Source organism: Trichosurus vulpecula, chromosome 4 (assembly GCF_011100635.1).
Source record: "Trichosurus vulpecula isolate mTriVul1 chromosome 4, mTriVul1.pri, whole genome shotgun sequence".
Lineage (NCBI taxonomy): Eukaryota > Metazoa > Chordata > Mammalia > Diprotodontia > Phalangeridae > Trichosurus > Trichosurus vulpecula.
In genome coordinates this window covers 144,261,446-144,275,430 of record NC_050576.1, presented here as the reverse complement: position 1 = coordinate 144,275,430, position 13,985 = coordinate 144,261,446, and the positions used below count along the sequence as shown (strand labels likewise).

Below are 13,985 nucleotides of genomic sequence, written 5' to 3'. Positions count from 1 at the left end.
CAGAAAAAATCCCCAGGACCAGATGGATTCACAAGTGGATTTTACCAAACACTTAAGGAACAATTACTCCCAATCCTATATAAACTATTTGAAAAAACATGTAAAAAAGGAGTCCTGCTATTGAGGGTTGAGGAAGACGAGGTCCAGGAACCTCAAGACTGGAGTTTCCAGATGGGGTCATTGAGGGGTTATACCCCTCAAGGACCCAAGTACTGGAGAGGGTCGGGGCTGTCTGGAATGAATTCATGATCTCAAGCACTCTTTAAGTCAAGGTGGCAAAGGTTTATTATGCTTTACAGTGGGCAAGAGTCCTTAGGGAACCTGTGACCTTACAGGGGTGCAGGAAAAGTTTTTATAGGAGATTTTAGGGTGAAACATGTCAGTTAGGTGTTTTGGGGTGGGATTAGGGAGTGGTTAAGGGGTGGTCAGTTCTTAAAGGAACATGCACTTTTTGTATCTACTGCGCAGGTATCTTACCCAGAGTTTACTGGGAAATAGCCCACGGGGGTGCTACCTGGGGGTGTGGTTTTGACCATGAAAAGTCACTAAGTCAACTAATGGTCAGGGCTGTGTGGAAATATCCTGGTTGTTTCCTTCAAATGTCTTGTTAGACAAGATGAATGTAAGGGAGTATACATTTGACTATGTCTAGGATACATATCAGTAAGGTCAGTAAGTAGTAAATGTCATTATGATCCAGTGCACAGCCAATTAGCAGGTACACAGGGAGTCCAAACTAATAAATTTTATAGGTGCAGCTGGCCACAGTATCAGAAGGAGAGGTAAGTGTTTTGCTAAGGCCTGCTGCCCTTGAACTGGAGAGGAGCTGCCTGAGACAGTATTTTGAGGCTAGGAAGAGATGTGATTTTAGAACTGGATGTGGTTTTGAAATTGGGGTCCAGGCACAGGCACCCAAGCAGAGGCTAAGGAGAAATGTTAGCATTAGGGTCCAAGCACAAGCACCCAAGCACCCCCATCACTACCAATTACTTTTATAACACAAATAAGGTTTTGATACCTTAATCAGGGAGAGCACAGAGAAAGAAAACTATAGAACAATTTCCCTAATGATTAATGCAAAACATTTTTAAATATAGTACTAGCAAGGAGATTGTAGCAACATATCACAAAGATAATACACGATGACCAGGTGGAATTTGTTAGGAAAACTACCAGCATAATTGACCTTATCAGTAACAATAAGGACAAAAATCATATGATTATATCAACAGATGCAGAAAAAGCCTTTGACAAAAAAACACTCACTCCTATTAAAAATAGTAGAAAGCATGGAAATCGATGGAACCTTTCTCAAATGATGAGTAGAATCTATCTGAAACCAAGAGTAAGCATTACATGGAACAGGAATTAACTTTAAGACTTTAAGCAAGATCAGGAGGATGTCCATTATTATCACTATTATTCAATATTGTACCAGAAATGCTAGCTATCTCAATAAGGCAAACAAAAAAAATTGAAGGAATAAAAATAGGCAGTGAGAAAAGAAAACCATCAGTCTTTGTGGAGGATAAGAAGATATGCTTAAGGAACCATAGAAAATCAACTAAAAAACTAGTTGAAATAATTAACAACTTCAGCAAAGTTGCAGGGTATAAAATAAACCCACAAAAGTCATCAGCATTTCTATATACTACCAACAAAACTCAACAGAAAGATAAAGAGAAATTCCATTTAATATAACTGTAGACAATATAAAATGTAAAATACTTAGCAGTCTACTTGCCCAGACAAACCCAGGGATTATAAGAATACAATTACAAAACACCAAGGATTTTGAGGAGCAGAGTACAAAATAAGGTCCATATTAGTAAAGGTCTCATATTCAGAAGTGGTACCTGAGCTGTGCTCTGAAGGGTAAAATGGATTCTGAGTGGCAGAGGTGTCAAGAGAATACATTCCAGCCATAGTTGGTAGCTTATGAGAAGTTAAAATGCAATGTCATGTATGAGAAATAGCTGGTAGAATACTTTGACCAGAACATAGAGTGTGTGAAAGGGGTCAGTGTGAAATAAGGCTGGAAACAGAATGCCAAGAAAAATAAAAAGAAAGCAGGAAGTGGCTCAGAGTTTGTGTTTGTGCAGAAGTTGGTAGGAAGGAGAAGAAGGAAAGTTCAAATTTGTTGTAAAAAATGACCAGTAACATGAAAACATTATATGTTTACCATTTATTCATCAATGAGCAAAAGTTGTAAAAAGCACCCTCTTGTTCAATTGACAGTTACTTGATTTCCCCATAGACATTTACACCTCTCCTATATACTTGTTACGCATCATTCTGTAGTAGTGCTATTTGTGTATGTGCTATGCCAGATACAAGCCCAGTCTACTATACTGTTAAATTATGAGCTTTATGAGGATGTCTTTTATTCTTTGTATCTCCCCCAGTCCCTAGTACAGTGCTCTGAACACAATATACATATGATAATTATTTGTTAAAAGAGCTGAAGAGACAGAATTACCACCCAGGATTAGAAAAATTTGTTTTTCTTAGTGGGAACAAAATTCGGTGTGAATTACTATACAGTGTAACTAATAATGTTTTATTTTCACATAATTTTTCTTTGAAATATTTCCTCTCTTTAGGCATCGGGCTGTCAATCTCTTTCTTCAAGGATATGAAAAGTCTTGGATTGAAACAGAAGAACATTACTTTGAGGATAAGCTGATAGAAGATTTAGCAGTATGTGTTTATTGGGGTGATTCTATTCCCAAAGGGTCAAGAAGAGGAATTTATTGTCAACAGTTGTCATAATATTGAAGGAAAAAAATTAGAAACTTGTTGGTTTTTGAGACCTTTTCTGTTTGTGGAAAGGTATTCTTCATTTTTTAGAGGGAAAAATACATCCATTTAATATCAACACATATGGACATTTTTGCACTCACTAAAGCAGCCATTGCAAAATTAAAACTTCAGTCTTCAAAATAAAGGTATTCGTGGAGTTGGAAATGTAGTGTCAATGAAACAGAATAAGAGATTGATTCACTAAGTGAATCAAATTCAATAGGTTCTTGAAGTTATAGCAAAATGTAAGGATTAATTTAGTTGCAAGCAAAAATATATAACAGGGTTGAAGCCTTTCCATAATAAAGTTTAACCGCACAGTTAAAGAGGAATATAAGGACAAAAGTTTTTTTTTTATTTTTCAAAATTATTTCCATAGATGATAACAGATTACCTTTTATCATACTCGTTACTTGTATTCCAAGGTTTGAATTTATTTGAAATTAAATCATACAATAAACTTTTTTAGCAGTTATTTGGAGAGGGACAATGAAAATAATGCTTGATATGAGAAGCAGCATTATTTGCATTCAAATGCCTTTTATTTTGCAAAAACAAAGGCAGTTTATTGCAAATGTCTGCTAAATGATTCCCAGTTAAACCTTTCAAAACCAAGCAGACTGGGTCTCAACTCTACAAGTCCTTGGCCATTTTTCTGCTTCACAAAAATACTATTCAGAAGTTTTAAACAATCGTAAAACTCATTTGACTGTCATATATTTTGGTGAAATTCTTAAATAGCCAAATATGAATCTGCTTTTTTCTCCCTTCCATTCTTGGACACATGGGTCTCTTCATCAAGGAAGGAAAAGAAACTTCTTTCACCATGTTAATAATTTCTTGAGCTGTCATTACAATTCTAATATTATCTAAGAATTTTCTTTTCTTCATTTTACTCTTCTTACAGAAACCTGGAATAGAACCACCAGAAGAAGATGAAGGCATAAAGAAAGTTGATCCTCTGCATCAGCTGATTCTCCTGTTTAGTAGAACAGCCTTAACAGAAAAATGGTAGGGTTGGGAAGGTCTATATGATAATAGGGTATAAACTTTGTGTGACATAGGTGGAGTAGAATCATTTACATAATATGAATGATATCGTCTCACTTCAGCTCATGTTATAATGTCTCAACAGGAGACAACATTATTTTGGAATAATACCAGATGGATGCTGAGTTTGATTTTCTTCTTTCATTTTTGTGCTTAGATTGTTCCATTTATTCTGACCTTTCTTGCAAAACTGCTTTCCTTTTACCTAAAATAGCCGTGTTTATGAAATAAAATTTCAAAATGAGCTACTCTCTTGAGAAGCAAGAATACTGAACATATCCTAAAAACTTGAGTGGGGGATATTTTCTGTAGTGATGGTGTGTATGTCAAGAGGAAGAAAAATAGAACCCAAAAGGTGTTGGATGAAGTTCTTCCTCTGATATTTATTAGCTGGGTGACTGACCATGGGCAAAGAGCTTAACATCTCTAACTCTTGATGGAAACCTTTTTAAAATTTACTTTTTTAACAAATTTTATATACTTCATTTATTTACTAAGTAGAAAATAATGAGCCTAATCTAGTCTTAATAACTCACGATCATTATAACAACTACTAATTATTATTATGTGGCTTCTCCAAATTTCTATTTGGATTTGCAGGATGGGACCCCAGACAATGGCAACTATTCCTTTTAAGGTCTTGGAGGTATCTCTGAGGAGTTTGGAGTAGTTTTCCAATTTACCCCTAATGAGCTTGCCCCATTGTGATCCCTATTGATTATCAATTGGTATTAGTTAATCTTAATTAACTTTTAGGAATTGGTATTTACTATGCCACTAAGGTGGCATGGTAAAAAGAGTTGATACAAAAACAAAGTCTAGCACAAGGGTGGGGAATATGGCCTTTTAGGTCCTCAAGTGCAGCCTTTTGACTGAGTCTAAGTTTTACAGAACAAATCCTTCTATTCTGTGAAGTTTGGATTTAGTCAAAGGGCCACACTTGAGGATTTAGAGGGCCACATGTGGCCTTGAGGTAGCTGGTTCCCCAAGCCTGGTCTAACACATACTCTGTCTCCCACAAGTACATAGCATCCACAGGAACATACTTACAGAGCAATGTAGCAATGTAATAATTTAAAGTACTTAAAGTACTTTTTTATCTCCCTTCCTGGTGTCTTCATGAAGATCCCTTGAGGTATAGCTCTCATAGGCCCTCAAGTTGCCTTTACTCCATGTGTCTAGTTTGTCCTTGGCTCCTGATATAGACTCTGCTGTCAGCCACTGCTATTCCAGAGACACTATGGCTGAGGAAAGGTCCAAATCTTTTTAATTACGGAAGTTTGAAAGTTCATCTTCTGGTGCCTCTGGTCAAAGGGGTGAGAGGATGAGTCAGAGACTTTTTCCTTCCCCTTCTAAGCAATTCCTTTTCAAGGACTTGGCTAGAACTGCTGGTCCGGTTGCTGACCTGCTATTAGAATTCTTAATTCCTAATTGGATTATATTTTTATCCAAGTCCATAGGGTATGTTTTCAGTCCTTCCTAATACATTTCCTATTTGTTTGTTTTTTTGTTCAGTTTTTCAGTCATATCCAACTCTTTGTGACTCCTTTTGGGGTTTTCTTGGCAAAGATGCTGGAGTGGTTTCCCATTTCCTTCTCCAGCTCATTTTACAGATGAGGAAACTGAGGTGAACAGGGTTAAGTGATTGGCCCAGGGTCATACAGTCAAATTTGAATTCATGAAGATGAGTCTTCCTGACTCCAGGCCTAGCACTCTATCCATTGAGCCACCTACCTGCTTCACTTCCTGTGCTTCATCTCATTTCATTCAATAGCTCGAAGCATTTCACTCCTTAAAAATTCACTAAGGACTTTTTTTCACACGTAACTAATTTCTTTGTTTTAATAGAGGTGTCTATAAATCGTTCACCCATCTTAAACCTTTTGGATGATTGATCAGTTCTATAACTCAATCAAAGAAACATTCTCATCTGATAAAAGTAGCAAGGCATAGTGTTAACTTAACTGATATTGGGTATAGGATACGCTCTTTGAACACTGAAATAGCTAATTTTTGTGTTTCATGCCTTGCTGTCAGCTGTCACTTCATGTGAAAGTGTAGAGTCTCTTGTCTGGTACCCCATAATCTTCTAATATGTACCTCCTCTAATGTGCTGCTTCTCATAGGTTGTAGTCAAAGAAATCAAATAATAAGGACTTTTGGAGTTGTGTGTAAATGGAGTTGATAAATCTTGGATGATGTCTTGGGCCATTTTTTTTTTTTACAGAATAAAGGGGATGCACTACAATGTATTTTGTGATGGCTATTATTTTTAGTGATTCTAAGGCCTTTTTTTGGGTTTTATTCAGGAAATCTCTCCTCCAGGTAAGCAGGTATTTCTAAAGTTAAATGTCTTGGTTGAATATACAATCAGTTATTACAAGAAGCAGTGAGGACATTTTAAAATATTTTTCTACTTAAAAGCATTGCTTTTTTTTCCTCCTCTTTTTTTCCAGCAAATTGGATGAAGATTTCCTATATATGGCTTATGCAGATATTATGGCCAAGGTAATTAGGTTTCTTTTACTGATTTTTTATCTTTTTTTAAACAATGGAAAATCAAGATTATTCTTAAATAGGAAAACAATATAAATATCATTTTCAAAGGTTAAAAACATAAGGCCATAGGATCTTACAGTTGAAAAGAACCTTAAAAATCACCTTATCATTTGCCACAAATGGTTATATAGGTCTGTGATCACTTCCAATGATTGGGAGCTCTCTACTAAATGTCAGCTTAGTCCATTTTCCCACAAAATTAATTGTTAAAACATTCTTTGTAGTGAACCAAAATCTTGCCACCTTTTAAGTCTTATCCACTGACGCTAGTTCTGCCCTCCAGAACTATATAAGAATAAATTTCCTCTTTTTCTTTTTTCTTTTTTTTCCCATTTTAGCTGTTCAGATATTTGTAGAAAGTTAGCAATCCCCTTTAAATTTTCTCTCCTTCAGGCTAATCACTTCACATCATTCAAACATTTTTCTAAAATATGGTTGCCAAACCCTTTCACCATCCTGCTCTGTGTTTCCCAGTTCTATATTTTGTTAATGTTCCTCTTAAAGTGTGACATCCTACACTGAGCCCAACATACCAAATGTCTTCCAATCAGTGTAGACCAGGGGTGGAGAACTTCTGGCCTCAAGGCTACATGTGGCTGTCTAGGCCCTCAAGTGCAGCCCTTTGACTAAATCCAAACTTTACAGAACAAATTCCCTTAATAAAAGAATTTGTTCTGTAAAACTTGGACTCAGTCAAAGGGCTGCACTTAAAGACCTAGGTCACATGTGACCTCAAGGCTGCATGTTCTCACCCCTGCTGTAGACTGTAGTAAGACTGTTACCTTAACATTTTGTTGGCCATTTCACACTGTAAATTAATAATAAACTTCTAATCAACTTTTAAAACCTTGCTGTATTTTCTTCATCTGTACTACTGTTAATTCAAATTTTCTCTCATTTTATACCTATACCCTTGATCTTTTTGCGTTTAAATATTGAACTTTATCTGTATTTCCATTTTGCTAATTTTACTTGCCATTCTGGCCAGCCAAATCTTTTTAGTCTAGAGATTTTTCTGTTATCCACACCAAAACTATCTTCCTTGTTGTGTGTCATTTTACCCATTTGATTAGTATGCCTTTAACATCTTCATGTAAGAAAAAGTGTTGACCAAGATAGACTCCCAGACCTCCTACCAGACACTTCCCTTTAAACTGAATCAATATACTAATTAGCATACTTTGATATTGTTTTTTTAAAATACTACAAATCCTTCTCTCTCCACTTTCATACAACCTACATTTCTAACATCCTCAAAGTTATCGTAAGACGCTGTCAAATCTCTTGAAATCTAGATGCATTATATGTATAGTATTTTCCTGATGTATTTATTTAAGAACTTTTTTTTCTTTTGTAAGTTTTTATAAGAAAAGATAGCATGGCATAGTGCAGAAAAAAAAGAAGGTGATTTTGAGTCAGGAAAAAATTGAGTTTAAGTACTGCCTCAGATACATTACCTGTATGTGACCATGAGCAAGTTATTTAACCTTAGAGTGCCCCTGTGGATCTCTGCAAATTTATATAATTGTTTATATGTAATGGTGAAAGGAATTTCTATATTAAGATTTTCCCATACTGTTGTAATCATGAGTCCAGACCTCTTACCCCCTTTAAAAATAGAGTTCTCATAACTCTTCTGTTTTAGAATTTTGCAGGGAAATGATGTTAAACTAACCACTCCATTCTTTTCATTTAAAAGATGCAGATATTTTTCTCATCCCCAGCCTTCTAGTACCTTTCTTATCCTCTTAAAACTTAATACAGTATTTCTATTATCACATTAGCATGGTTGTATCAGAGCTTAGCCTAGTGCTTTGCTCATAGTAGTGTAAAAACAATGCTGCTAGCAGCTGCTAAAGGGGTGTAAGACCCAACAAGACCAGCAACAAGAGCTGCCAGCACAAGTTCTTTGATGTGTTTTTCTAAGGAAAGCAACTTTAAGGGATTGGCAGTCTCACTTTAATCAAACATACGTATATCATTCACTTAGTTCAGGGAGAAAAGCCAGCACCCTGAACTTCAGAGCAAATACAAACAGAAAATATGAACAGATCAAATAGCACAATTCAACAGACAAGCTTTGTTTGATCAAGACATCACATACATAGTTACCAAAAAGAGAAGCACCAACATATGGGTTTTATCAAAGCTGGGGGCTCCAGTGGTACCCAGAGTCTCTACACCAGCACTCTTCCAATGAGTGAGAGCCCCAAACAAAATGCTAACCTCTGAGTTTATATACCCTTCTTAGGGACTGAAGGCTTCATACCTAATCAGCAAAAGGATGTAGGCCTGGGGCTTTACATCTAGTTAACAAAAGGGTGTGGGCCTGGGATTTTGCACCTAGTAAGACTTAATCAAAGGCACTTGATTACTTTAGCATTCTAAAAGAGAAAACAGTAAAAAAAAGTCCCACATTAATTAATATTACAAGTAGATACTTACTAAATAAATGTTCACTGAATTGAACATTTAACTTATTTTAGAATTCTAGGAATAATTTTCCATGGATGAAGACCTGAAATTATTTAAAACACTTACATCCTTATTTCCTCATTTATCTTGTTGTTCAATTTCCCTTCAACCATTCTTCTATTTTGAAGATTATTCACTTTTCATAGAGAAGCAGAAGAAAAGTTATGTTTTTTCTGTCACTTTTTAACATTACATGGTCTTCTCCAAGCAATCACTCTGGTTCCTTGTCCATCTTACTCAAAATATTCCTTCAGGTGACCTAGGTTCTTAACATTGGAATCATTCTTGACTCTTAACTTTAACTCCTATATCCGATCAGTGACATTTCCTGTCAATTCTACCTTTATACATCTCTTGAATCTGTCCCCTTCTCCGTACTCACACAGTCACCACCCTATTTTATCACCTCTTTCATGGACTGTTTCAAAAGACCAACCTCCCTGCCACCAATCTTTCCCCTATAATCTATCCCCAACATAGCTGCTAAATTGTTATTTCTAAAGCACAAGTCTGACAAAATCACTCCCTTGTTCAGGAAGCTTTAGCACTTGCCTGTTGACTTTAAGATAAATACAAATTACTCTTACTGTAATTAGGAGCTTATAGCTTATTAAATTTCATTTTTGTCAGTCATCTAAAATCTACCTTTTTTCCCATGTCCTCCTATTGAGAAAGAAAGAAAAACAAAACACTCGTTAAAAACATATTTAATGAAATAAAATTCCTGCATTGGCAACACCTCCCAAAAAGTGTCTCAATCTGTACTGTGAGTCTATCACCTCCCTGTCCAAAGGTGGGTAGCATTTTCCATCTTGAGTCTTCTAGAACTGTGGTTGGTAGGAGCCTATAATTTGAATGATCTACTTTCTTCTTCTTGAAAATTGGAGAGAATCTCCAATCCCACAGAATTTCTCCTTTTCATGGTTCTTCAGAGATCATTGAAAGGTTCAGCAATTATGCAAATCCTTCACCAATGTAAAATATAATGCATCTGACTTAGGTAACTTGAATGAATTTAGGAAGGAGCAGCTGTCACTTAGGTATGGAGGGTGGCAGGCAAATATTTGGAGGGGGTCCTATCTAGATAAACAATTTTATTTAAAATGAATTACAAAATTAATGGGTCCATGTACAGTATACTGATTTATCAATGAAGATTTAGAATACTGAGTAGAGGAAAAGGTACTTCTCTATTTGTTTATTGCCCAGTCAGTGCTCCTGAAGATTCTTTGTATTGTCCAGGTAGGGTGGGCAAGGCTTCAAGCCACTCTGAGGGAGAGCAGGGCAGTCCAAACAGTGTGGTAGTTGATACGATTATGTGCAATGCAGTATCTCATAACCATGTTTGGTGTTCGTGTCAACAAGGGGCTGGGTCTCCCCACAGCTCAGCCAAGGTAGCAAGGGTCTGTGGCAGCCTGGTCATCAATGCTTTGACAAAATATATCTCCTCACCTCCCCATGAAACACCATGGGGAATGGGCTGGATACAAGTGGGGCTTCCCCAGCACCCAAGAAAGGTGATGGAAGCCAATAAGAACAATGGTGGCTGCTATTCAGACCTATCAACCAGGGTCCAGATCCAAAGCCCTAGGGAGTCCAGATTATCTAGGTTCCTTTTCTCTTAGCCACCTGACAGACGTAGACACTGGTTTTCAGGTTGCAGTTTAAGGCCGTGGGCAATTCTAAAATCTGTATCTGATGGTGATGTTTTAGATTGTGAGTTTTGGGGAGAAGGGAGGGTGACTGACCTTCAGATCAGGATCATTGGGGCTTGGAAAACCTGCTGCTGAGGCATAGGATCTTGATATCCTAGGACCTGGGAGCTGGATGTAGGGGTTTCTGTCAACATGCAGTTTTATAAGGGGTCACAGGAGAGGGAAGGAGTTTAGAGGGAGGTCTCCCTCCCCCACACCATATATACATACCCCTGGAAGCTTCTCTGGGGCTTAGCCAAGGTGGTAAAAGCCATTGATAACGAACTCTACAGGCAACTACTTCAGCCATCTCCTAGGGTCCATGCTAAAAGCCCAAGTGTGGCCAGGATAGCTCAGCAACCTGGCAGGCACCAGAAGGCACTAGACTCTTGGCTAATGTCAAGAACACAGTCAATTTTAAAATCTGGGACTGTTAGTAAGGTCCTTGTCTCTGGGCGAGCCAATCTTTGTGGCTCTGGGGAGCAGCTACTGCTGTCAACTTGCCTGCATCTAAGAGCAGGACAGCTAAACTCCTCTTTTGTTTCTCTTTGGTCATCTTGGATTATAATTTCTAGTTATGTTTTTCTAGCCTTCTCAATCTGAAGATTATTTGCTTTGGCATATTTCTTTGCTTGTATAGTTTGGTATATATCTTTATATCCCTAGAAATGCCCGTGCATGGTGCTTGCATAGTAAATGCTTGTTGAATGAGGAAAATGCTACTTCTCTGATGTCCATTATCTCATAATCCCTCAGGTATCAGTTCTAGTGCCCCTCCTTCCTTTTACTGCCTTCAGTGTGACTAAAAAAGTATCCTTTTGTTGCCTTTATTACAAGTATTAAATTTCTTTTAAGTATTCCTTTACTAATATGATTATCACAGGACTGAGCCACTCCTTTCTAATTTTTCTCAATTTCCAGATCTCTAGTGGCTGTACATCTTTTTTTAAATAAATAGAATATTTCTTTTTTTGTACTTTTGAAATGTCATCTTGTTAATAAACTTCCTACCTCTACATTGTCATATCACTTTAATAGTAATTCAACTTTCTGCTTGCCCTACCTTTTAAAAGATTAAATAACCATAACAACACAACAAGAATTACTCAGATGCCCTGCTTTTAACAGAGAGAAACCTCTAGCACAGGAATTTTTACTTACCCAGCAGATGTTCATATGGTTTAAATACCTTGTCACAGCTATGTTCTTCTACCTCTGTATCCATTTTAGTATATACATCTGGAACTCCGGGTCTATTTCTTCCTTCTGATCAGATGATCCTTAATATGCTTCTACTTTGATATCGCTTCCATTTCTCTCTTATCTTTACTCATGAACTCTTGCTTGAACATCCTTCCTAATTTTTTACAGAATTTCTTTATACTGTCTTGTTAAACTATACTACCTTTCTCATTGGTCCAGTCAGCTCCTTTTGAATCAGACATACATTTCCACTACATATTCCCATATAATAAAGTTTTCATGGTACTATAAGGTCATAAATTCCTTTTCATTTAAATTGATAGTTAACTTTGCTTATTGTATTGTATTCATTCATTTATAGATATAGGTTAATATCATCCTAGACCTAGAGATGGAAGAGTCTATGGAATTAATCCAGTTCAACTCCTTTATTTTACAGACATGAGGAAACTGAGATTCAGAGAGATTATGTGATTTGGCCAAGATCACACAAAAAATGAGGCATAGCTATTTGAACTATAGAACATTTCTAATCTAGATAAGAATCCAGATCCTTTGGCTTCAAAGTCAGTGATTATTTTTAACCTGAGTCATGAGTATTATTTCTTCCCCTCTTACTTCTGGTTATTGGGCTGCTTGGCTACTCACAAGATAGATGAGATGAATTGACCAATTCTTTTCCTTCCAGTGAGATGGAGAACCACCATATGTCCTGATACTATGCCCTGCAGACCCCAGCACTGCTATTTGAACTACTAATGAACACTAAGGACTCCTCAGCCTATCATCTACTCTACTGCTTCACTCTTGGGACTTTTATCAGTCCTGCTGCTGACTCTCTTTTTTGGGTTGTCTTCTCCAATTAGACTAGTACATGTTCCTTGAGAACAATTTTTCTATTTAAGTTCCTAACCCTAAGCATAGTACTTGGAACATAGCAAGTGCTCAATAAATGCCTTTTCACTCAATCATTCTTGTTTCCTGTGAATTACTGAACCCTTTCACTGCTATTTTTCATTTTAGTACTATTTCTTGTAGTATCTTATTTGAAAATGTTTTACTTCAGTCTTCATTTTCAGTTTAAACTCCAGCCCCCTCCTCTCAGATCAGATTAGCATATTTCCAGGCAAACATAATTTTCTTGGCTTGAAAAGCCCATCATTTCTCTATCTTAAACCATTTTTCAGAAAGCTAAATCCCATTAGTCATTTTAGTGAACTATTCCTTTCCCATATCATTCTTTCTCTTCAGAAGGCCCTAACCTTACATTGGTAGCAGTAATAGAAATAATCACTTGTGTCACCTAAGACATTGTTTCCTAGTTAGAATTTAATAACACCTAAAGATTCTTCCCAGGTTTCTTTTTTATAGCTCCCTTACTTTACCAGAAGTTGTCAAGTTTCAAGTCTAAAGAAGCTATCACATTCCTGACAAAATCCCTAGGAAAATCTTTCCATATAGTAATGTTATTAACTAGATATACAACAATTTCCATATTTCTCAGTAGAGAGCTCATGGTCCAGCTCTTCTTCCTATGACAATTAAAGTATCTCTTAAATACTGATGACAACTGTAGATCATTCCTAATCTTTCTGTGAAGTATGGAAATTTGGGTCTTCAGAATGTCCGTACCTTGCTTCTAGAAGAAGATCCTTGGGCTTATTATGTAGTTTCATTGGTTTCGTTTCCCCTCTTCCAACTATATTTCACATTCTCCTATCTTCTAATATTTTGACACTAATTTCAAAAATACTTGCATTGTAGAGTCAAGACTGGAAAAAAGAAGGCATGGTCTTTGTTCTTAAGTAATTACAGCCAACTTTGAACAAAACAACTATATCAAGTTAAATATGTGCAGTATAATATATGCCAGCTTTTTTGGTTGTTTTTCAGTTATTTCAGTCATTTCCAATTCTTCGTGACATCATTTGAGGTTTTCTTAGCAAAGATACTGGAGTGGTTTGCAATTTCCTTCTCCATCATGTTTTACAGATGAGGAAACTGAAGCAAATAGGGTTAAGTGACTTGCCCAACGTCACACAGCTAGTGTCTGAGGCTGGATTTGAATTAAGGTATTCCTGTCTCTAGGCCCAGTGCATATCAATTGGGCCACCTATCTGCTTTCTATGCCAGCTACTAATTGCAGTAAACAAACTGTTACACCTACATTTCATAAAACATCTATTAAATGTTTTCTTCATT

The 13,985-nt window shown here is 36.6% G+C and overlaps 1 protein-coding gene across 5 annotated transcripts in view; it reads left to right on the top strand.

Annotated features, from left to right (window-relative positions):
• RYR2 (ryanodine receptor 2) overlaps nucleotides 1-13,985 on the top strand; it is an 828,134-nt gene that overhangs the window by 689,449 nt on the left and 124,700 nt on the right. For all 5 annotated transcript variants that reach the window (XM_036753924.1, XM_036753927.1, XM_036753925.1 and 2 more), the window contains 3 exons: nucleotides 2,604-2,700; nucleotides 3,710-3,813; nucleotides 6,309-6,360. In XM_036753924.1, the coding sequence (XP_036609819.1) occupies nucleotides 2,604-2,700; nucleotides 3,710-3,813; nucleotides 6,309-6,360 (253 nt within the window). The remainder of the gene's footprint in view (nucleotides 1-2,603; nucleotides 2,701-3,709; nucleotides 3,814-6,308; nucleotides 6,361-13,985) is intronic.